This window comes from Tamandua tetradactyla, chromosome 2, assembly GCF_023851605.1.
Source record: "Tamandua tetradactyla isolate mTamTet1 chromosome 2, mTamTet1.pri, whole genome shotgun sequence".
Classification (NCBI taxonomy): domain Eukaryota; kingdom Metazoa; phylum Chordata; class Mammalia; order Pilosa; family Myrmecophagidae; genus Tamandua; species Tamandua tetradactyla.
Window position 1 is genome coordinate 40,341,509 of NC_135328.1, and position 26,039 is coordinate 40,367,547.

The 26,039-nt window shown below is 43.7% G+C and overlaps 1 protein-coding gene across 2 annotated transcripts in view; it reads left to right on the forward strand.

The window, feature by feature from the left end:
• The window catches only part of ASTN2 (astrotactin 2), a 903,825-nt gene that overhangs the window by 89,069 nt on the left and 788,717 nt on the right, over positions 1–26,039 (forward strand). For both annotated transcript variants that reach the window (XM_077143577.1, XM_077143583.1), the window contains exon 2: positions 16,196–16,383. In XM_077143577.1, the coding sequence (XP_076999692.1) occupies positions 16,196–16,383 (188 nt within the window). The remainder of the gene's footprint in view (positions 1–16,195; positions 16,384–26,039) is intronic.

Sequence of the window (26,039 nt, forward strand, 5' to 3'; positions counted from 1 at the left end):
TTTTGATTGGTAATTGCCTCCCCCTTTCCTGGGCCTCAGTTGGATGGTCTGTAAAATAGAGTTGCTAATCCTGTTTCCTTGGGATGGGAAGATTGCTTTTTTTTTTGGCTCTTTCACCCTCACCGCGGAAAGGAGAGCTTGGGGGGGGCATCTCCATTCTTATGTCTGCCTTCCTGCCTGCCCAGGTCTGCAACCACAGGTGGTGGGTTTGCGGTTCTTGAAAATGCATTGCCTGCCATGCCACATTCTAAAGAGGGCACTGATCTCGGGGTAAGGGGCTGAGTCCTAGTTCCAGTCCAGATACAGTCTGGGCCCAGACACTTCTATTTGGACCTCCATTTTGCTATCTGTGGAGTATTTCTCAGGGCCATTTCAGCTCTGCTGCCTCATGCTAAATAGCCAGTGTTGTGGTATTGGACAGCCATCTCAGTGAGAAAATGCAGCTCCAGGAGGGGGAGGAACACCTCGGAGACAAGGACCCCAGAGTTAGGCTGCATGATCTGAGTGCTGCCGTTGTGCTGCTGTGTGGTCTTCACCCAGTGTCTTCATTTCTTTGAGCCGAGTATATATGTATCTGTGTGTGTGTGTATATATACATATACATATATACATACCTGTACACACACATACACATATAACATGCACACACATAAGCATGTATTTATGCATACATATGCACACACATACACGCATGAATATATAACAAGATATAATAATTGCCTTGAAGGGCATTTGTGAGGCTTATGTGGAAAAATATATATATAAAAAAAATTGATGCATAATTAGTGGTCATATTTGGAGCAGAGGAAGAGAAGCATGCTGGAGGTAATTTTTCCATCTCTCTTTCCCCCTGATTTGAAAGCTAATTATACAAATAGTTTTAAGACATCTGGTCAAGTTTTAACATGTTCTATATAATAGGCATCAGCCCCTGGTCTAGAAGTTCTGTGGTCAGAAAAATCCTGTCTTCTTTCCGTCGTTACTGCCTTCATTTCTTACTGGGCCCAGCACAAAGTAGGGGATCAGTGCATGTTACCAGAACAAAAAAGGATAACATATGCTCTCTCTTAAAGCTATTTCTTTACATCACTGTCTTTGCTTCCTTCTCCTCTTCCCAACACCATCATATTTTCCTTCCTTTCTCTTTTCTTCCTAGTGTTCCCCAACTTCCTCTCCTTCCTTTTCTCCTAACTCAGTCCCTTGTTTGCTGATCAGACTGGGAAGCTGATTCTGCAGCCTACTCTGTCTACTTCTGAAAATGCACTTGAAACAAGGAAGATTCCGGAGTTCAGACAATAACGCATGGCTGGCCAGCCTCCTTCCAGAGTTCCCTGAGTTTTGAAAAGGCTTTGGGGACAAGCAGACCTGAGTTCAAACTCCACTTCTGCCCCGTGCTAACTGCAGCCCCTTAGATAAGTGCCTTCACCTCTGGAAACTCCACTTTCTTTCTCTATAAAATGGGCTTGCCTGCAGCGCCCTTGAGAGTCTGCTAAGGATCAAACGAATTGCAGTGTGTGAAGAGTATTGACTCGTTATTTCCGCTCTTTCTGGCCCCAGAGTCCAGGTCACTGGCGTTGGCTTTCCGGCCAGGCTTCCTGCAGGTACTTGGAAGGCAGAGAGCCCCATGGGAATGTCCCAGGGGCCGCCGGAGGCCTGGCATCAGAGGGCCTCTTTCTGCCTCGTGTCAGTCTGTCTCTTTCAAGGACATCAGACTAAGGGGATGAAATAGCGAATCGGTGGAAAGTTTTTTCCCATAATAAAATCAGAAAGGATTAAGTGGATGGAGAGCCCGAAACAGAGGCTGCTGTCCTCTCTGCTCCATGACAGGCTGTCAGTCATACTAGCAAAGGGGAAATAAGCTTTCAGAAGGCTCTGCAGGAGAGGATTTGGTCTTTTCCCTTAAGTGTAAAAGGGGGCCTTTTGGAGGACAGATCCAGCGATATTCTAGGTGACTCAGAAGAACATTTTCTGGTGTCAATCTATGTGCCTGTGTGTGAGGAAAAAATGAGGGCTTGGATATGTCCTTGGGTTAAATATACCTGTGTCTATAGACATGTACATGTCTGGGCACACGTGAGTATCCATTCACAAATGTGGCCAGATGCAACTGTGGGTAAAGACACCGGTGTACATATATGTGAGTTTGAACACACATGATAGAACATGTGTGGTAGATTGCACATGACTGAACGTGTAAGATGGAGCATGCATGGCAGAGCATGTGGTGGCAGTGTTTAGAGTTCTTGTGTTTCTGGAAATGGAGGCAGAAAAGTGGGGTGGGGATTCTGAGGTCCTGATCCTCTAACCTGACACCTGAAGACCTTAGGGCCATGAAGAGGGCAATCCCCGTGATGTGATTCCTATTTTCTAGGAATGTACAACTGAAGAGGGCAATTTGCACTTTAGTTCAAAGGCTCCCAAACTGCAAGCATTATTGAGTATGTGCTGGTGTCAGCCCTTCTGCTGACACTTTATTGTTATGCATAAGTCACAGGGACATTGGGAGGATGAAAGGAGATTAATATGTGCAAGCGGCTGGGAACAGAGCCTTGCACACAGTAGGCACTTAGTAAATGTTGGTTGTTCTTCAGGTCTTCTTGCAGGCACTGAGACACAATGATGAATAACGTAGTCCAGCCCTTGCCTTCCAGGAGCCCATGCTCCAGGGATTGTTATGGCATCATTATCCCAAGTTTATATGTGGAAACTGAAGCTTTGAAAGTTAAGCGACTTCTTCAAGGTTACTTAGCTAATGCACAGAGTGGCAGGAAAGGGATTCCAGGTGGTGTGACTTCAGCTAGGGACTGCACTCCGATCCTGTCCTGTATTGGAGAGACAGAGTATTAAAAAGTAAGAGGGAATTTCAGCTTTTCCCATTGAGCCACCTGGTTTTTTCACATTGTGAGACATCTCCCACCTGGTTAGTTAGCTCTCATCAGAGCAAAGACTCTCTTAGAGACCATTTGATTCACAGTACTTTCTCCCATGTTTCTTCTTTTACTGCTCCCAACCACCTAATGATGGAATCAGGGGAGAGCTCAGTCTTCCCGTTTGGCAGATGAGAAGACTGAGGCCCAGGCATGCAAAGCCCTTATCCTAGGGTCACAGAGCCAAGACAATGGAATTTGACTTTCCCTCCCGCCAGTCTGGCAATGTGGGAACACCATTCAGTCATCTCGCCTGGGCAGAGAATCTGTCATTTCAACTTGGGGCAAGGATATATGGCCAGTGAATGAAAAGGTGACCCACCAGTGTCACAGGACTCTTGCGCTTGACTGTGTCTGTGAAGGGTGTGACTTGCCTCCACCAAGGGACTCACTGTCCTGCTTAGGAGGGACATTACACCATTACAAAAGCCTGATGGTTTTTTCCCTTGTCCTCTGACTCAGTGTGAAAATCACGAGGGTCTTTCCCCTCTCCCTGCCCCCATCCCCAGCCTAGCATCCTCTAATCGTCCATTCCTTGCCACAGGGACCATCTGAGGCCCATCTAAATTGGACTGAACGGTGTGGAATTGCAAGTCAAAAAGGTTCTGTAATCATTCCATTGACAGCCTGGGGCTCTGTGCTCCAGTGCCACGTTACAAATAAGAGTAATGGAGTAGAGGCAGAATTACAGTCAAGGCCGCTATGGACACACCAAACAGGCACTGAGCTTATTTAAGGGATATAGAGCCAGATTATGCTACTGAAGCAGTGGAGTTGGAGCCAATCAATATCCTCTCACTCCCTCAAATCAGGCCATGGAGATTTTGATTAGGAGGAGGAGGAGGGGCTGGGAGAAATAATGGTAGAGTCCCACCTAGGGGAGAGCATCTGTTTGCTCTCTTCTGCGCATGCCCTTTGAGCACTCGTCCTGAGCCAGGCATTGGGGAGTAGTAGGCAGCGGGGGAGAAGATGCCTTTAATTGCAAAGAGCTCACAGACCTGGGGTGCAGAGAGTGGTAAGGTGTGAATAACTGAGGCTGCGATTATAATAGAATGTGATAAGCACGGCAATGAAGGGGAACCCAGAGCAGGGACACCCAAACATATCTTGGGGGTAGGGATACTTCACAGAGGAGGAGACATCTGGGTTGTTCTCTTAGTTATCGATGCATAACAAACTGCCCCCAAATTTTGTGGCTGAAAGCCATGATTTGGCTCCCACTTCTTCTGGTCTCGGCTGCTCTCTGCCGGGCTGTCTCCTGTGTCTGGTGGTTGGCATGGGCGAATGGGTCCTGCTTCTCTCATCGTCCAGCAGGTTACCACAGGCTTCTTCACGTGGACTTTGCAGGGATCCCAAGAGCAGCAAGAGAGGGCAAGCCTCAGTACACAGGCACTTTCCAAGTCTCTGCTTACGTCATTTTTGGTATTTGCTCATTGACAAAGTAATTCACTTGGCCAACTCAAATTTAAAGGGAAGAGAGAAAGAGAGAGACTGACCTCTGGGCAGGGGGATCTGCAGTGGCATATTACAAGGGTGTAGATGTAAGGGGAGTAAGAATTTGCTGGCACTATGTATGGTTTACTTACAGCTGAGCTTTGGTGAACAGTAGTAAGGCAGGCAAAAGAAGGGAAGACAGCCTAGGTGGAGAGAGTACTGTGAACGAGAAATGGAGTAGTGAGCATAAAGGCAGGAGAACGGGGGGTGGGATGACAAAGTGGAGGTGCAGGCAGGGCATGGGCATGTTCGCTTGGCATGGTTTGACCATATTGGATGCCATTTGATCCAGGTTGGTGCTGTTTGGATCAATGCTGCGGGGGGCTAAGCAGTAGGGTGGGGTGGGGTAGACGGTGGGTAGCCCATGCATACTTTTTCTCTTGAGCCTTCATCTGGTTCCTTCTGCTTCTGGGTCTCAGGCTCTCTGGGTACCTTTTCCACCTACTGCACCTCAGTATTCCCATCTGCATCATTGGAATAGGGAGTCTCACCATGCCGTCCTGTTTTCTTGGGCTTCTGTTTTAATCTTCTAGTAAATTCATATTTGAGAAGCGCATTCTATGGCAAAAAATAGAAGTGAAAAACTAGGCTACCACTGTTTTCGTACCCAGAAGACTCTCATGACTTAGCCACGGAAGTGAGACTTATGTATGGGTGAGATAAGTGGATGAGGAAAGGGAGTTGAAATTTGTCAGAGGAGTTCAGAGCTCAGAGGAAGGAGAGAGCATTTGGGCTGAGCTGTTCAAAGAGGGCTTCAGCAGGTTTTGAAGGGCAGGTACTGTCTATATATGCAGAAGGAGAGATTCGGGCCTTGAAGGAAGGATGCATGGTGTCAACAAAGTCTCAGGGACAGGCACGGTGTTCGTGGCCAGCAGCCCATGGCATGGATTACGTAGGCAGTGGGTTTAGTCCAGTTTCTGACACAGGGCATTGATTCGTTACATAGCATTTTCCCTCCAAGTCCAGTTTCTCCTGCCATGCTACTAAAAGACATCTCCCTCTGTCTCTGTTTGGTTGTTGGAATTTATGGCTTCATTTTTCCTCCCTCAACCCACCATGCTACATACTGCTGTGCTCTCCTGACTCATCATATGTTAATACCTGTTGGGTCTGAATCAGATGCTAAGGCTCCTGGGTTGGGATGGAAGATGGGGGCTGACGAGTCAGACTCAGCCACAAAGACATTAGGAGCCCTCTTGACATCATTTTCAGATGTGGGCTGAGGAAGCACTGGTATAAAGGGGAAGCCCTCACCTCCTTTCTGTTAAGTCACTTTGAGGAGCCTGGAGGGTTCTACCCCTCACCTCTGTCCTAAATTCTCTGTGAATCCTTGCCTGTAGCAGGGAGACAGGAAGAGCACAGGATTATCAGGCTGTGTGACTTAAGGCAGGTTGCTACCCCTCTCTGGTCCTCATTTTCCCCATTGACACATGGATGGATTGGATCACTTTATGTTCTTTTTCTGTTAGGATTTTCCATGATTCCGAGTCATAGCTAATGGGGATAAACTTAAAAAGTGGGGGACACTGGGGACCAGGTGGAAGGGCCTTAGAGACTGTTTCTAAGTGAAGTCCAAATCTAGGAAGTTTAATCTCTGTTACCTCTCTTTCCCTCTCCTTTATATTCAGTACTTTCTATATTGCTCTCCTCCCCATCCCCCATGGCTCTCAAGACAACCTGATTCCTCTTGTCTTGATGGTGGCAAGATGGAAAAGAATGAAAAGAAGACAGACAACTGACAGGGAAGGCATATGCTCAGTGCTGTGCTAGGCTCCTTCACTTTATCTCCCTTAATTTTCACAATCATAAGCGATAGCTTTTATGATTCCCACTTTCCGTATGTAGCAAACGAGGCTCAGAGAGGTGAAGGGACTTATTTAAGGTCACTGAGTGACATACGAGGAGGTACAACATAACCGTAAACACTCATTCACTGTAAGGAATGCTTTCCTGTGCCTCTCTTCCGGGAGATGTTTGTACAACATGGACAAACCTTGAAGACATCATGTTGAGTGAAATCAGTAAAATACGAAAGGACAAAAATGATATGATCTCACTGATATGAATAATTAGGATGTGCAAATTTATGGAGTCAGAAACTAGAATACAGGTTACCAGGGGTCAGGGTATAGGTCTAGGGAAGGGAGAGTTTATATTGAATGGATACAAAGTTTCTTTTGGGGCTGACAGACATGTTTTGGTGAAGGCTGGTGGTGGTGATAGTACAACATTGTAGATGTAATTAACACCACCGATTTTACATGTGAAAATGGTTAAAAGGGGGTACTTTTTGGTTGTATATATGTTACCAGAATTTAAAAAAAACCAAAACATTGAGCTGTACAGCACAAAGAGTACACCCTGTTGTAAACTATGGACAATAGCTAATGGTGTACTTATAATATTGGTTCATTGATTGCAATACTAATGCAAAATGTTAATAATGGGGAAAATTGTGCGTGAGGGTGGGGGGAGTATATGGGAATTCTGTATTTTCTGCGTGATGTTTCTTTAAACTATAACTGCTCTAATAAAAAAATGAGGAAAAACCCCACAAAACACGACCATAGAAAATGACTTCATCGTGACGGACCGTGCAGACAGAGGACGCGACTGACCCAGTGGGTGCCTGTCTTGGTACTCATCATATCACCTCCCCCAGTGTGGACCTGCTCCTTAAATCTTTGTATTCAATTACACCTGCTTCTTTTCGCAGCCTGGGATGTACCACAGTGAGAACACTGCTTTGGGGGGGAGGGGGTCAAGAGACAACAGTGTGAAGCCACTTACTAGCTGGCGGATCTTGGGAAAGTCTAGTCACCTTTTGGGGCTTCCGATATCTCTGTTGTAAAATGGGTATTCTGCTATCTTAGTCACGAGGGTTTCCCATGAGGGGTCGACAAGACACTGAGTGAAAGCCCCTGGCCCAGTGCCTGGCATATGAGTAGGTGTTGTTGACAAATGTTAGTCCTTGTCCCAGTCTTTGGGCATCCTCTCTGTGCATCAGTTTGCAGTGCTGTGGGTGGGTGGGTGGAGGGTGAATGAAGAAAATCTCATTGACTGTTGGGGTGGATTTAAAATACACACTCACACACACACGCGGAGAAGCAAACAGAAACGTCAAAGGGAGGCTAAATGACAAGAAAGAAAGACCATGTGAAAAAAACGCAGCCAGGAGGGAGGGAAACGGTTCAGGGGAGAATAACTAGGAGTAATGAGAATCAATTCCATCAACCCTCCATCTATTTTCAAATCTAATCTGAAAAGATGTGCTTTTCTCCCTTGCCAATATCTCTTAATTCTTCTCTTCCCCTCCCTATTTAACCGGGTGTAACCGTATTATTTATCTCCGCCAAGTGGCTTGGGAGAACAGTTTGTGTAAAAGACACAGTTCCCAAAGGAGGTGGAAATGGGCAGCTCGGAGACAGAGGCAGAGCAGAGTGCTGACAGCTGGGGGAGAGGAGGAGCCTGCAGTGCTCCTGGGACACCCTCTCCAGCTACAGCCGCAGGGCCTTGACTTGTGTCACGCCCCCGCAACCCACCTCCTTCTGCACAGCACAGCAGTGACGTCATCCTGCAGGCGTTCCAGCTGGTCTGACATTAGGAGCTCTTAGAATTGTGAAGTGGCCTGATGATAGACTCTTTGCTTGTCCTAAGCTCTGACAAATGAGAAGCATTAACTCATTTCCCACACGTGATCCCATAACATCCTCTTTTGTGATTAGTGCCACATGGTTGTCACCTTCATTGATTTTCCTTTTTTCTGTCCTAGATTGTAATTTTCTTGAGGGCAGGGAAATCAGGAAGTGTTCTTTGAGGGATGCAGTGATTCAATAAATATTTATTGAGAACGTACTGTATGCAAAGCAATAAGGATAGCAATGAACTAAAAAGACATGGTCTTCTGCTATGAGTGAATAAGTGGGTGAATGAATAGAGAAACTGAAACAAGGGGGAAAAGTTGCTGCTGCTTAATGGGAACTGAAAAAAATCCAGACCACACTGGAAGGCCTGTGAGGGCAGCTGCCACACGTATCTTTTCTTCCAGTCTATCTTCAGGACCTAAAATTATACCTGGCACATTTTAGACAATCAATAAATATTTATGGACGGTATATTGTTGAATGATGAAGACAATTACTGTGTTTACTTTCAGAAATAACTACAGGATTTTCTGTCACTATGTATTTTGTTATCTCTGGCCTTATTTTCTCTTAGTTCAACATTATATGTGATATAAGTAGGGCAGATGATTACTGCCATTTTACAAATAAAGAAAGAAAGTCGTAGAGGCTCTGTGATTTGTCCCCAGGTAAACCAGCCAGTGGTGTAGAGACATCACTGAAATTAAGCCTTTGGACACTAAATCCAGTGTTCTTTCCACCACCCAGGCTGCTTAATTATTGATTAGTGTGGAAAGGTGTTCTGTATCCATCCATCCATCCATCCATCCATCATCCATCCATCCATCCATCCGGTCATTTTAATTTATGGCATGTGGTGGGCTTCAGTAGCCACTGAACTAGGGCTTGGTATGATTGCATGAGGGAGCCCCAAGAGGGACCTGGCCTAGTGCTAGGTGACTGTGAGTAGGAAGTGGTTGCCCTTTTTCACTTTTTTATAGCAATTTCTCTCTATTCCTTCCCTAATGAACAGCCTCTGCATCTGCGGCTGGCTTCCTACCACTGTATTCTCCTTCTCTTTGTGCCACTTCTCTATCTGAAGTACTTCTTCTCACATGGCCACTTGCTGAGATCTTACCCATTCTTTTAGACTTCTCTGTGAATATTCCCTTGATTCATCTGGAAGGCATCTCACCTCCTCTGAACTTCCTACTTTAATATCTAGTTATTTATACCATCCCTTTCCTCAGCCCTGTGGACTGAGCTCCCAAGGTCAATACCAATTCCAAAAAAAGGTTGCTTGAATCATAGAAGTCCAGCATGTATTTGCACCTGCTGCAGAGGTAACATCTGCTTATTGTAGAAAAATGAATCAGAACATGATAAAGTCACATCTGATCTCACCTTTAAATTCTTCACCTTCCAGTGTACTTTTTTTGCAGCTGAATATACACATACACATGCTAAAGATCACACGTGATATTGTCCATTGTCTATATAAACTTCCTCTATTTCCATGAAAATGCAAGTTCGTTGAAAGATAAAATACTTTCTTTTAATTTGCATTCTATAGTGTACCTAACCTTGAGCCAGAGGTTAGATAAATTTCTGTAGAGTTGCTGTATGGGAATCAAGCCACCATTGACGTCCCTAACTTACCATCTCTTCTCTGTATCCTCTGGAGATGCCCATCTGAATTCAGATGTGAGGACAGCTCAGCTCAGTTCAACTTGCCAGGCATTGACAGACAAAGCCCCTGCTCTGTGTTTGGCACTAAGCCAAGCTCCAGGCTACACAAATGGCTCTGACATGATCCCCTCACTAGAGGCCAATTAGAGAGGTCAAGTGTATAAACAGGTCATTGTAACATAGATACAGACCAAAATAGTGGCAAAATAGGATGTGATAACAATGAATGTGAAATAATATATAACAAATGTAGTTAGTTGCCCAGTGCTTAGTAACAATCAAGATGATACCAAATGCTTATTTGCTTGTAGTATTCATCATGTGATTCTGAAAACATCCCAATCAGGCAGGGACTCATATTATCATGCTTGTTTAATAGATGGGGAAATGGAGGCACAAAGAAGCTAAGTAGTTTGGCCAAAGACATACAGCTTAAGCCCAGTGGAGCCGGGATTCTGATCCAAACAGGCAGTCTCCAGAGCGTGTGAATGCACCACGCAATGCTGTCAACTTAGGGAAGCCCAGAGATTGCTTACCTCATGTGGGAGTCAGGGAAGGCTTCCAGAGCAGGGTTTGGGTGGAGAGGACTCTTCCAGGCTGAGAAAAAACATATTCAAAGACATTGAATTAGGACATAGTGTTTATGTGGAAAATTATGTAAATATTTTATCAGAGTTAAGATAATAATGCAAGATAGAGAGTGAGAGAAGTGAGTCTGTGGAGAAAAGTAAGTTCCAGGTTCTGAGGGACCTTGTGGGACAGTCTCTTGAAATTGGGTTTTATTCTGAGGGGAATCAGGATCCTTTGAAAGGCTCTGCATAGGGGAAGGGCATGGTCAGATTGGCAAGTTAGAAATCTCATTGTGGTCTTCATCTGAAGGATAGTTGGGGAGAAGGAAGCATGGAGATGGGGATTCCAGTTGGGACCTGCGCCTTCAGATCCACTTTGCTTTTGCGTCATCTGTGTGCCATGGAAGGCTGACCTGTAAGATTTGCTGCACCCAGGCACCTTTGGGTGTTTGGTTGGCATTGGCCAATATGATGCACCTGCTAATGATTGGAGGTTGGCAGGAAAGTGAGATGGGGGCAGTGACTGCTTCATTCCACTGAAGGCCATAGCTCCTGCCCAACGGCTTCCCTACAGCTGTGGCTTTTTCTGGGTTTGATAACCTCTCCTCCCCTTCTGACTTCAGGCCTAGAGCGTGACATCTCCCTGCTGTCACCAACTCCAGGGTCCTTCACCACCCCTTACTGTTCACCCATCCTCAAACCCCAAACCTTTATCAATAGTGTCTTTATTAAGCACTTCTCAATGTCCCTGCAGAGTGTGTTATGTCTTTCCAATGAGACCCTAACTGCCACAGAACCATTTGCAGTAGTACATAAGAGAGATGGCAAAGTTTTGAATGAAGGCAACTATAGAAGAGAGTAAAGTAATGGTGGGTATTTGAAACACATCCCACTCGGTACAATTAAAGCCAGAGCAAATTGTCTCAAGGAGAGCTCTGCCCATGAACCCTGGAACAGCTAACGACAAGCATGGCTGAAGCCACTGTCACCACCTCTTCCAATGCCAGCCTAGGCAGTGAGTTCATTGCATGTAATGTCTGCTTTACTCCTGTGGAGGCAAGCTCATCCGAAATGCGCACTGGTCTTCTGTGAATAATCTGTTGGAGAGTCAGCTACCCTGTGGAAAGCGAAGGCAGGTTAGTTAGCCACTTGGGAGATGTTACCAAGATGGCTGGTGATCAAAAGAGCTGCTTATTTTCATAATGACCTTCAGGAATTAAATAAAAATACCAGTGCTATAGATTAGTAAGAACAAGCCAATTAAACGCACAACCTGGCTTTGGGATTTTTTGTTTCTTCTCCAGGAAGCTGAAAGGCATCAGTGGCCACAGAGGCAGCATGGTGGCCTATCCAGAATCACTGATGAAGGCTCAATCCTCTCACTTGGATTTAGCAGGGCGGTTGAGGGGATTTGAGCCTGTTGAATATTTTACGAGTTGCAGCCCATGGGGGGAGAACAGTGGAAGGTGAAAAGGCAATTCCTGTGTTTCTTTATGACTCCAATATAAAACTGAGACATTCGGGGTGGGAGGGAGGCAGGCACAGAAGCCAGCCCACCACCGGAAGGCATGGGGCACCAATTCTCCCACTTTAATATCTGCTGTTTCATTTTATATTCATCATGTCAGCATAATCTGCCTTTATGGGAATCGTCTTGGTTCCCAACCAAATGCGTTTGGTCCCCCTTTTGCTTTAAGTTTGATTATAATATGACTTGAAGACTTCAGTGAAGTGTGTATATGGAAAAACTAGAGGAACAGAAAAGGGAAAATACAATTGGAAAATCAATCAGCAGGGAACTTTAAGAGCTGGCCTTGGTTGTGCTACTCTTTCTTTGACCTGTTTTTAATGGACACTGGACTTACTCTCTGATCAGGTGTACTCTGCTGGTTCCCCACTGCATCGTGGATTAAAAAAATACATTTTATCACCAGGCATTCAAAGCCCTTAACTCTATGTCTAAACTTCATCTCCAACCTGACTTTCTGCTGCTTTCTTACCTGTATGTGGGGCTCTACTGCCCTGAGATTACACACTCAAACCAATCTCTAGATTTCTATCTCTCCTCCAGGAGTCAACAATATGCCCGTGCTTGGCAGTGCTCAGGCCACCGCCTTTTGGGAGTAGTTCTTGGTCCTCAAGCTAGGAGGATCCTCTGTCGCTTTTGAGCTCCCAATAGACTCTTCCTTTACTTCTCTAATGAGACTTGACCCTCTCCACATCCTGCTCTTGACTTCCTCCACCATCTCATTGATATATATGTAAGTGTGTGTGTGTGTGTGTGAGTATGTGTGTGATATATTCATACTTAGCAATTCAGTTATTATCTGTTGAGCAAATATTATGTCAAACCTTCGTAAAGTGTTTGAGATATACCAGGAAATAAGACATACAAGTTTCCATCTCTCCTTGAGAGATAGACAATAAACACAAGCATAAGAAAATACGTAGCATAACTATCTAATAGTGGTCAGTACCGTCAAAAGTTTTGAAAAGGGGATATAGTTGAGAGTGGTGGAGAGGAGTTCTTTAGCCAGAGGGCTGCTGGGCCTCTCTGAGCAGGTGTCCTTTGGTCTGAGAAGCAAACAACCTGTGAGCTCTGGAAGGAGAATTCCAGACAGACAGACAGTACTTATGTTCTGAGACAAGAGGGAGTCTGACCTCTTTGAAGGGCAGTTATAAGCCTTGTGTGGCTGGAGCATGTTTGAGGAGATGATGGTAGGAGTTGCAGAGTTACATGGACCATGGTTGAGAGAGAGTATGTGTGTGTGCAGGCTGGGGTACAGGTGGGCAAGGGATAGAATTTCTCCTAAAGGACAACGAGCTTCCTAAAGGAAAAACTTTCTTACATTTTGCTCTATATTTTGAGCTCCTAAGTGGTGTCTGGAATCAAATAGGTCCTCAATAAAGTGTACTAGATGAATAAACAAACAAACATATGTGTCCATGAATGGCTGAGTGAATGAATGATCAAGGCCTTTTGCTTCCACTAACAAAGTTTTCTCCTTGAGGTTTTGTGTCTTCCCCCGCCCAACAACAATTTCCTTTTTTTTTTGTAATAGAGTAAGTCCAAAGCTATTTTCTGTGATTCAATATTTACTGTGTTTCACACACTGTTATTATCATTTAGCGTTTACTGTCTGCTGACTGTGCACTCATCACTGTAGCAAACAGAGCTCAATCTAGTTTTGGTTCATGTGGTAATTTAGTCAAGGAAAAGGAGACATCATAAGATCAGCTGGCATAGTAAAAATTGCATGAACTGGAAACCCACTGGGTCCAGCTGGGTACAAATTCACTAGTGACCTTGAGCAAATCACTAATCCTCTGTGACCTTTTGCTTTCTAATCATAAAAAATGGAGAGAGTAAACTCTTTACTAGTGGGCTTTCAGGAACAGACTGGAGAGAGCTCCAGGAGGTAAGGGGCTCAAATTTTAGGAAGCATCCTTCTGCATACTGTCCCTCTGTCGATGACAGTCTGGGTCACCCAGAGCGTGGTCTGCCTTGAGACTTTCTCCCAGTACCATTCCAGTGGCTGTCAGCATGTTAAATGCCCACTCAGCCATCAGCACACAGGCCCTCCTTCTTGAGCTTCAGAATCAGACAACTATTTCCAGGGCTATCTCTCAGTCCTGGGTTCCCTGGGACGCTGGTACTGGGCTTGATGCACTGAATAAAAACTGAGTTTCTGAGCGAGGTCATTTATCATAATGTTGTCACCTTGCCTTGGCCCAAGTGGCTGACTGCCAGAGAAGCCACTGCCAAGGGATTAGGTGCTGAGGCTGCAAGATGGGGCTGTGGGGTAAGCAGATCTCCACACAAGCCCTGGCGGGAGAGTAGGTGCTCAGGAGAGACCTGCTTCACATACTGGGCGCCTAGCCATTCTTCTCTTCCTGGACATGGCACTGGATTCTCAGGTTCCTTTGGGGCCCATGTTCTAAGAACTGATGAACATCTGTGATGATCTGCAGCCCTTTTCGACTATTTATGTAGTAAGGGAAGTCAAGGAGTGTTTTCACTTAGATCGATAACTTGCTATGTTCCAGCCACTTTGTCTTTTATTTGGAATGAGGTGGAAAGACATTGGAATGTTTGAGTTGAGGAGTGATCTCAACTGACTTAGGATTTGGCTCAGTTCTTCTGGCTTCTGAGTTGTGAATAGACAGAAAGGGGCCAGGGTGGGAGAAAAAAGCCAAGTTAATAGATAACTTGCTGTGAACCAGGCATGTGAGGGTGGTGTTTTACCCATATGGTTGTAGTGAGGGAGCTGAGAAGGATTGGATTTTGGATTGATACTGAAGAATTTGCTGATGAATTGAAGGAAGAGTGGGAGAGAAAGTGAACAGTCAAGGATATCTCAAGGTTTTTTTTTCAAGGCAGCTGAAGGACGAATTCAATCCTGTCCTTATTAGTAATGATAATGATGATAAATGTTAATAGCTAACAATTTTTAGCATTTATTAAGTGCCGGATGTTCTTCCCCCAAGAACTTTTAGTCACAAGCCTCAAGGAGTTGGAGTCTGTAGGGCATGGATGATACCAGAATGATTTGTTATAATTTGGTGAGCAAACGTCCTCTCCTCTGTGCCTCAGGGCTTCACTCCTTTTCATTCAGTTGCATCAGACACATGATGGGATTACAGCCAGACACAGGGAGAGCAGATTGGACAAGCAGCAATTCTAACTCAACTTGCCCCTCAACTTCTCAAGTGTATATGTGTGCACATGAGGTCCTCTGGAGCTGTAGGCACACTGTCTTCAGGTCCACTTGGAGTCTCCAGAAGAGGGTTCAAAGTCCCAAGCCTTAGATGCCTTGATTGGCTCTGTCTCCTACGGTGACTCTCACTTATATGCAGATGTGATAATTCACCAAGAACCCCACCACCCTTCTCCTTTTTTTTTTAGAAGAAGCATTCTATTTGCCTTATCCTTCTAGGACTTTTCCAGAGACATAATCCCTTTAGTGGAAGGCATTTTGAGATCTTTGATCTCCATGCAATGATATTTTGGTACCTTATACTATTACCCTTCTTACCCAATGAGAGACTATACTGTTGTGATAATAATGAACGGTAATACAATTAAAATGATAGTTAATATTAAAGAAAAGGTCTTTAGAGAGAAAGGCAGCATAGAGGCAAGTTAGGGACCTGAGGCCAGGCAACCTGAAGTCCTAACTTCTCACTGGTCATAGGAGAACACTGGTGAAGTGGCTTTTCAAGTATTTTTAAGCTACAGAAACATTTTTACTATCACCCTCTTTCTTGGTAGTGCAGTATATAAGCTACAAAAATGGACTGCTCTGATAGAAGCAGGAGATGGGGCTCAGAGCCATCTCCTTTCCAAGCTGCCTTCTGGTGCAAGATTACCATGTGGTACATTGGCTGGGTTCGGTGTTCTCTTGATTCTGTATAACTCTGAGATTCTGCAATTCAGCCATGGGTACTTCCATCTCACTTTTTTAAGAGTTCAAACTCTGAACCCACATTCCTCTTCCTAATTTCCTCCCTTCTTCTTCTTCTAGTTTCATGGCCTCAGAGAACTGTAAGCACTTTCACTCTTTGCTTCATTTAATCCCATTGATTGAGTAGAATGGATTATTTTATAATGCATGGTGTCAAAAGGGGGAAGGGGCAACCATTTGACGCCACACAGATCTTGGTTCAAACTCCAGGCTCGGCTGCTTACAAGCTCTGGTACTTGGAGTCAGTTTTCACCACGGGTGATCCATCTGTAAAGTGGAAGTGATGATCCCTGGCTTGTAGATTGATGCAAGGCATCTGGCCCAAAATTAGTACCTTATGTAATTCTGACTACACAGGGCTCCTTCCCTCCCCATAACACCAAGGCCAGGCATGCAACTCACCCAGTGCCTTGGGTCTTGTCTTGCAGAGATGTCTGGCACAGCGGCGGACATCTCACTGGTGCACTGGAGACAGCAGTGGCTGGAGAATGGCACCTTGTACTTCCACGTCTCCATGAGCAGCTCTGGGCAGCTGGCCCAGGCCACTGCCCCCACACTCCAGGAGCCCTCGGAGATTGTAGAGGAGCAGATGCATATCCTGCACATTTCTGTGATGGTGAGTGAGCTGGGACACCATAGGATACTGGGGGGTGTGGGTGAGGCAGAGATATAGAGGGAGGTGGGGGATTTCCTCCAGATGGAGGGGAAGAACTAGCTATGTGCAAGAAGTTAGAATGACAAAAAGGTCAATGGAATTCAGTAGTGCCACTTGGACTGATACATACCCATCCATCATCTGTCAGCTGTGACAAATTAATTGTGCTCTGGAGGAGGAAAATAAAGGGTCTCCAACTCCATGGCCTTTTGGCTGACATCTCTGGGAATAGCTGTTTAACATTTGTCACGTGCTTGGCCTGTCTTGCTGGGGACAGAGGTTCAGTGCTCTAAAATACAACTGGCTTTTCCTAGAACGATTGAACAAACAAAATTGGAATGGGATACCCTTTCCCACATGACCTTTGTTGTGCCAGGTGCTTTAATCCTCACTATAACTCCTGAAGTATAGGAGGTACTGTGTGGAGGCTACTATGCCTAGCCTTTGCATTCACACATGGGAACCCTCCATTATCCTCACTTTATATTCATGAATATTGAGTAGAGGGACAAATATAGTTGCCCAAGGTCATAGCTAGTACGAGATCGAGGGCTCTTGAGTATTCAAACCCAAGTGTGTGGCTATAAAGCCTGAACTGTGCCGTCTACAATCTGTTTTCTCTCAATGAAATAATTTATTGAATATCTCCTATTTGTTATGCACTGTTCTAGGCACCTTTTGGACATTATCTTATTGCACTCTTGCCAAGGATGCATGTGACTGGGCATGTCACCTCCATGTTAGAGATGTTGTGAGCTCAGAGAGGTGAAGTGACCTTCGTACTATAGAACTCAGAGTCTGCTGCCTCCTCAGAGAAGGCTACTAGGGCTCTGGTGACAGTCCAAAATATATCTAGGCTTATAGTAATGGTTTCTCTAAGAGCTCTAATTAATGGCTTTGCATGGTAGAGAGAGGAAAATAAATTCAGTCTGCAGAGAGTACAGAATCTATGTGGTTCAGAATGAGATCTGATAATAGATCTTGCAAATACTTTGCACTCCCCAAAGACAATTTTACATTATTTTCTTGTTCAGCACAGTCATGGCAGATACACGAGAGTAGGGACTCTTATCTCCAATCTAAATATGAAGAAGTTACAGTTCAGATGGATGAAGTAATGGATGTAAGGCCACTCAGCAAAGTGGAGTTACCGCTGCATGTCTTCATTCCTTCCTTCCATTCAACAGTCAACAATATTTATTGAGAATCCACAGTAGGAAAAATCTTTGTTTTGGTCTCTGTTCTCCTTGTTCCTCTTCAACTAACACTCAGCATTAGACATTCTGATTAGGGCTGAGTAAGAGCTTGGAAGTTTTCTCTTTTTGGAAAAACGCGCACATACTTCAGCCAGACAGCAACGTTAATTTTGGACCTAACGCATGCTCGTCACGTGGAGTTAAAAATCAAGGCCTTTGTGTTATTCATGGAATGTGTGTGATAGACTTTTTCCATATATATATTTAGCGAATGATGCAGCCACACATTAAACCAAATGGGTGCCTGCATGCTAACTTTTGAGTACAAGTTTATAAGCAGCATCTTGGAATACTTGCCAAACCTCTCATGAGGAGTGTGGCAACCCCAGATGTAAAGGAGAGTCAAGGCTTCTTGTCTCATCTTCTTTTAATATTTGGGAGTGAAACGCAGTTTCGACCAATATTTATTAAGTATTTTTGTTGTCCCAGGCACAGCATTTACTTACATGCATCCTCCAGTAATCTAGACAGTATTATCTTAATTATAAATGCGTTTTGAATGGGCCTTCTCTGCCTCCAGACCCAGTGGTAGTTCCCCTGTATCAAACTTCCCCCCTAAGGATTGTAGACATTCCTCATCTTTCCCTTCTGCTCAGGGAGCTCTGTTTGGAAAGAAGAGTGCACTAAAACCTGGCTGTCTCTGAAATTCCCTGTAAATGGAGCCCAAGTGCTTGGGTGTGAAGCCTCAGTCTGCCTCTTAAGCCTATGGGTGATCTCTGGCAAACCATTTAAACTCCTTCTGTCTTGTTTTTGTCATTTGTAAAATGGGGTTGTACTAAAACTTATCTAGTAGATATACCAAGGATGTAGATCATAGGAGCTTGGTATATAATAGTACCAAATTTTATTTTTAGGGGTACCTCAGATGAAGAGTTTGAGATGCAATGATTTATTACACTCTTTTATTTCATAGATTGACAAACTGAGGTTCAAAGATAGGCTAGGACTTGTCCAGGATCTCAGAGCCGGTCAGTTGCGCTTGGCCTGGAGACTAGGCCCCTCTCAGACTCAGACCCTGCACTTGACATTCTGCTCTCAGGCAATTAAGCAAGAGGAAGAATGTTTGCTTTTTATCCCTCTAGCAATCATTCAAAATGGTATTCAAGGTGGCTGGAATCATTCTTTCCATTTCACAGGTGAGGCGCAGTAAGTTTAATTGACTTGCCCCAGTCTCCATGCTACCAACAAGGCAGTTCTGGGACCATGCTTTTTCCAAGACTCCAAACTTACATCACATGGTTACTCAGGGCATCATGGCTCTGACTCTGCCGCACGCCCCATTGTTTTCATCTTTCGTGAGGACCCAGATCATCCAGTCAAATTGCAAAGAAATCTGGAGGCCAAGGTCAATAATCCTTTATTCCCTTTTGCAGCACAAGTCTCCTGCCTGTCTAAGCAGTAAAACCAGCTCCTTGCTTAGCCCATGTGACTGGCTATAGTCTCTGCCTATGGGAGTGAAACCAGTATGCTTTTGGGAGTTTGTAAAATCCTTAGTTGGGCATCTACACTCTTCCAGAAGGTTGCATTATCTTACTATTAGTATCCCAAAGGATGATGCAGCAAAGAGATAATCAGTGAACTCTGGGCAAAAAATAAAAAGAGAGTGGATAGTCATCTTGTCTAGTCCCCTGCCTCAGCTTCAGCTACTCCAAGCTCTCTTTTCTGCAAAGGTGGAATGGTGCAGAGACGAAAGCAGATATTTGTGACTCAGCAGATCTGGCTCCGAATTCAGACTCTTACCTTCTACTTTCTGACAGTTTTACCCTGGGGAAATCCCTTTACCTCCCTGAGGAAACTGGTCATAACAATTGCATATGGTTATTAAGGAGAATAAAGGCAGTACATGAATAGTACCTAATATTCAGTCTGCCACATCATGTGAATATAGTAATAGGGGTTCTTAATATTACCAGTGCAACTTAAAGTATTGCTATCTAAGAGAAGAAGACATAGGGCTTAGTATTCTTTCTGGTGTTATTCTGATGTTTAATCTAGAGAAATAATCATAGAACTTAATATTCATTGAGTATTTACTCTATGCCAGACCTGATTCCATGTTTTTTTACATACATTATCACATTTAATCCTCACGACATATCTTAAGGTGAATACTATTATTGTGTTCATTTCATAGATAAGAGAACTGAGATGTTGATAAAATAAATAGCTGTTGGTGTGACTTGGTCATTCAAAGTTAAATGGTAAAACTATACTTCATTCTACATAGGCTGACTCCAGAGATTCTGCACTTGATCTATGTAGCAGACCACCACTTTTCTTCTCTGTGCATTAATTTATCTTAAGTCATACAATTTTATGAGTGTCTTCTTAAAAGACTCACACCTTTACATGGAATCCATGTGTTTATTAAGAGGGTTTATGACTTGGAAGTCAACTTCAAGGTTGAAAAGTTCCTTAGTTGCTAACTTTTTGATGCTGACCTAATTAAATTTCATTATATGCTAAACTAGTATACTATTTCCCAAATCTTAGAGCTTTTCTAAGTGTCAAATAGGGTCATACATGCACGTTTCCTGCCAATGAAAATAATGACTGAGCTTATGGGGGACTCTTGGTGTGTCAAGCATGGTGCTAAGTATGGTTCATATATTATTTCATTGAGTTGTTCTAAGACACCTAAGAGATAGGTACTGCTGTTGTCCTTGATTTGCAGGTGAGGAACCTGGAAGTTGGTGGAGTTTTGCACATTACCAATAAGTGCTGATGCTACAATTGCAACTTCAGTTTGTCTACCCTGGGCATGATTCTGCCTGGCACAGTGCTTGACATTCAGTAAGTGCTCAAAAAGAGGTGGCCACTATTAAAATGCTAGCTGTACAGGGAGGGTCCATTGTGCTTGATATTTATGGAATATTCACTTGAGATGTGCAAAAGACTTGACAGAACTTGGAAACTTGTCAGTTAAGGAGAGAGGAGTTGCTCATGCCAGCAATTTATAGATAGATAAAAAGAAAATCAAAGGAGGCCAGGTGACCTGCCTGTGGGCGCAGAGTCAAATGAGAACCGGTGGCCTGAATCCTGTGGAAGCTCTTTATATTGTTCACCCACAGCTCTCCTGTGCATCTCACTGCCTGCTAGCTCAGTTTGGAAGCCAAATATGCAAATTTGAATAGTAGGGAAAGAGGCCTCTTCGGTTTCCTTGTTTAGAAAGTGGGGAGGACTAGTTTCAGACAGCAGTGAGGTTAAATGCAAAGAAATCCTAGCAAATGTGATCTGAGCTTCTTATTTCTCCATTGCAAATGGGTATTTTAGTTTTGAGTTTCTCTGGGACCCGTGGTTATATGGGCATTTCAAGATATATTTTACTTTGGCCTTGATCGAAGTTTCTTTTAAAAAAGTAGTTATTGCTCATGACTCAGGGAGTTAGTCATAGAACTCTACCCCCTGTTTTTTTCTTTTTCTTTTAACAGTAAGAATTATTATTTCATGTTAATGTGGCTTATCTTTGAAGATCCCCATCAAAGTTGTGGCACAGAAACTTTCATTGTGGTTTTTTCTTCCCCCTTTTGTTTTTTGGTGATAAAATATTTTAAGACAGGGGATGAAAGAGGACATTTGCTTGAAATGGTAGAAGAGATTTGAGGACACATGTCTTTCTGAAGGGCCATTCACACAAAAGTACTGCAGATTTTCCATGGGGGCTGCAAAAGTTAAGGCCAACTACAAAATTAGAGGAAACAGGCCTCAAAACTTCCCTGACTTTGGACACCAACCTCAAATTTGGGGGGGGTTCCAAAAAACCAACCTCCATTTTGATAATTTGCTAGAAAGAGTCACAGAACTGACGGAAAACTCTTATACTCAGGTATATTTATTAGAAGAAAAGAATACAGATGAAACCAGATAAAGGAAGAAACACATAGGGCAGTATCTGGGAGGGTTCCAAAGACAAAGATTCTATTGTGCTCTCCCTGTGGAGTCAAGATGTTTTACCCTTTTGAAGTACAATATGCACAAAGTATTGCCAACCAGAAAACTTTTCCCAAGCCTCCGTGTTTGGGGTTTTTTTTTTTGGTTTCCATTAGGTAAGCATGATTGATTTATTAATTGTCCGCATGGTTGATCTCAGTTTCAAGGTAAACTGATAAATATGCAACTTGCAGCCCAATCCCCCCCAATCACATGTTTGGTGTTTCTGGCATGACCAACCCCCCTGCTATGATTATCAGGCACAGCCGGCCTCATCTGAAGGTCTAGTGTGGCCAGTCCCAACCCTAAACCAAGTCACTCCTATCATGTATGACATAGATAACCTCCAGGAGGTCTTGGATTCTTTACTACAATGGACCCCAACAAGGGCAATTATGAGGAACCAAAATTCTGGTCTGTGGAAGGACAAGTCTTTCAAATAGTTTGCACTATCCAGAAGTGGAATGAACTAGGTCAAGAGGTAATGAAAAACTTGTCTGTGGAGTGCAAGCTGAGGCTGGAAGCCCTCGTCATCATTATTTGGAAAGAAATTCAGGAATAGTTAAATTAAATGATTATTGTAGTTCTTTCATACTTAAAAAAAAAATCCATGATTTTATGACATAATATATATGAAAATACTTTGAGGATTGTAAAATTATAAGATTTTATTGCTACCATTCTTTATCGGTAGCTTTGCTTAAAGAATCCGTGGGAAATTGGGTTAATGTTTTTCCTTTTAAATTTTCTGTGGAAGATGGCTTTAGATCATTTCCCAAGTAATTACATTTATTTATTCACAGCATTTCACTCATTCCTTCATTCATTGATTCAGGCATTCGACCATGCAATGGTTTACCTGCTTACTAAACCTAACAATGAAATTCTAGCTGCTAGACAAAAAAGAAAAAAGTAACGAGAACACTTTAAAAAAAACAACCTGAAATTCAAAACAAGCCAACTGTGGAATCTGACTGCTAACGGTGTTCCTACATTTAAAGTTGCATTAACAAAAGACTTGTTTTCTGAATTATAGAGGTTCTGGATGAGAACAGAAATATTGTATTGCTGTTGGGGCTACATATTAAACATGAGAAACAGTACCTAAATAAAAAAGGCTATACAAAAATAATTAAGACAGTGAAGAATATTTAATAATTATGATTAATTGTGTTATAGTGCTCAGTATATTTTAAGCACTTGGCACATTCAACTCATTTAATTCTCATAATAAGCCCAATTTAGCAGTTATTATTATTATTCCTGTTGTACTGTTGAGAAAACCTAAACACAGAGAATTTACCTAACTTGCAAGAACTTTTGGACTTGGTGTCCTAGATTTAGGTTCTGACTTCATAACTGTAAAAGCAGGGACATTTTCTTTCTCTGCTTCCATTTCCCCACCTGTAATGGGATGATAGTGGAAGTACCTACCTCAGAGGGGAGCTGGGAGGACTGTTGTATTAGTTAAGGTGTCAGAATGCAATATACCAGAACTGGAATAGCTTTTAAAAAGGGGGATTTAATAAGTTACAAGTTTTACAGTTAATGCTGTAAAGTGTCCAAATTAAGGCACCAACAAGGGTTACCTTCACTCCGGAAAGGTTAGTGTCACCTGGAATACCTCTGTGAGCTGGGTAGTCACATGGCTGACATCTTCTGGTCCCTTGCTCCTGGGCTCCCTTGCTTGCAGCCTCTGTTCCTGTGGGGGTTCCTCACTTTGCTTCTCCAGGGCTGGCTTTCATCTCTTCGCTTTCCTTGGCTCCCTCCAGGTTCTGGTTTGCTTAACAGCTCATGGTGACGCCTGGGGGCTGCAAGCATCTCCAAACATCCATGACTTTGTTCTCTGAAGTAACTATTCTCCAAGCATTTACAACTGCTCTCTCTGTCAGCTCTGAGGTTTCTGTCATTTCAAGCTCTCTCCAAAATGTTTGCTCTTTTAAAGGACTCCAGTAAACTAATCAAGACCCACCTGGAATGGATGGCCTCACATTTCCATTTAATCAAAAGGTCACACCCACAGTTGGGCATGCCGCATCTCCATGGAGACAATCATAAGTTTCTACCTGCAATATTGAATCAGAATTAAAAGAAATGGCTGCCCCCACAAGATATGATCAGAATTAAATCATGGCTTTCTGGGGTATGTAATAGCTTCAAACTGGTACAACTGCCCAAGATGATATTCCTAAAACACTTAAGCAAGTGCCTGACATGAAGTCAGTGCCTTGTAAGTGTGTGACCCTGCAGTGTATAAGTGATAACATCGTTTTATTTGTGAGTGATATTATTGAATGGCACCTAGGAGGTGCCCAGGGCGAGGAGAAGCCAAGGAGTTATAGACTGCGAATTTTGAAGACATTTTGGAGAGAAGGCGTAATAGTGGGGAGAACAGACCTGAGCAAGAAGGATTAATCTTAAAAGGAAGGTGGCAAAAATCTAGTGATGCAAAAATCTCTGGCCTGGGGCTCAGCTATCCCAACACTGCCACTGACATCCTCCATGACCTTAGACAAGTCACATTCTTCAGTCTTGAAAGGATGCCCCATCTTTAAATTAAGAACAAGCAGCTTAAAGAAGCTGAGAAGGCCTAATGAAGCCTGACAATGTGAGTATCCCCAGTAATTTATACCCCATAAATCCCATTCTCTTTTTTTCAGAATTGGGATTTTTAAATCACTAAGTGCATGAATTTTGTGCCTTGGCTTTGGCTTGCTTCAATGACAAGAATTCATTAAAAGTCTGCAGGTTCTCTAGCCAGGCTGGTGGGCAGATTGGGAGAATAAGGCCATGACTTGTTCCTATCGAGGAAAGGGCTTCTCTCCCACGAAATGTAGTGATGCAGCATGGGAAAGTAGAGAGAACGAAGGGTTTGGAGTCAGGAGGCTAGGTGTCCTGCTTAGACTCTTCCAAATGCCAGCTGTAGAGGTTTGGACAAGGCATTTCACCTCTCAGAACTTCTTGATGGATCATTTGCAAAATATAAATAAAATTAAAATAATAACATTGAATTGAGATCATGCACCTGAAAGCATTTGGCTAGGTTTTTCAAAAAGCAATAGAGCTATAAAATGTGGTCAGAATGTTAGAGCTCAGGAAGCACCTGAGACCTGATAGAATCTAGTTCTTCTAGATTAGCCAACATTTGCTTTTTTTATTCTACACAAACCATCCCAAATCTCAGTGACTGGATAAACAATGCTTTATTTTTTCATGTGCATTGCATGTTAGCAGCTACAGTTGCTATGGTTCAGCTCTACATATCTTTTCATTCTGAAACTTTGGTTGATGGGGCAGCCCCAGGCTGAGACATGTAGTTTTCATGGCAAAGCAAAGAGCAAGAAAGCTGGCAGAAACTGGGGATGCCTCTTGTAGCTGCCACCCAGACATGGGTTCTCTTACATTCCATCAACCAAACCCAAAGCTAATGGCAGGGGATGCAGTCCTTTACAGGGAATCATCGCCAAGGACTGTACTTTGTCCTCACTTTATAAAGGGGAAAATGAGGCCCAGAAAACAAGTTGGCTTGCCAGGCACAAACAAGAAAATGCCAGAGAAACCAAGGGGGGGGGCCCTGTAACTCTTCAGTTCTATTACTGGACTACCTTCTCCTCCTGGCCTCCATTCCTACCCTGCTTAGTGATCTAACCCAACTATATAAAGGAGTGAGCAAGAGTATGGTGATGAAGGTATCCTAGAGGTAGAAGGAAGCAGTTTGGGGGAGACCTGAAGACACTTCCTCCGAGCCTTCTGGCTGAGACAGATGTGGAGGATGGGGCTCTGTTTAGGAAACAGTAAATCTACATAATGGAAGACAAAGAGAGACAGGGAGACATATGAACAGGATAAAGAGAGACTAACCAATATTTATTAAGCAACTATTTGAGTCCAGGTACATAGAAACCCCCAGGGATGGAGAGAAAATAAAGAGAAACCAAGACAAATGGGAGCCAAGGACAGTGAGAAGGATGTAAAATAAAGTGAAATTGGTGGGAACAGACAGGTAAGGATTTAGCAATAGAAGCAGAGTCAGAGAAAGAGGAAACAATAAAGAACATGGAGCAGCAACACACAGAGAATGACTAGGCAAAGAGAGAAACAGAACAGAGGAAGATGGGTGGACAGATATAATCCAGTCTAAGAAAGAATGGTGAATGGTCCAAGACAGACACGGGGTAAGGAGGAGGCTGAAGAGGAAATCAAAAAAGACAGATGCTGCATCCAGCAGAGGCGGAGGGCCAGGAGGCTGAGGACCCTGCATAGAGGATCTGAGAAGAGACGGGGAGAGGGTGGTGGCCTGGGCCACAGCACCCAGTCCTGGAAAAGGGAAGGAAGAGATTCAGAGACATCCATGTGGCGGAAGGGGAGAGGCCAGGCAGGTTGGCAGTAGAGTCAGGGAAGCATATTCTCAGTGGCCATGCCCCACCATCT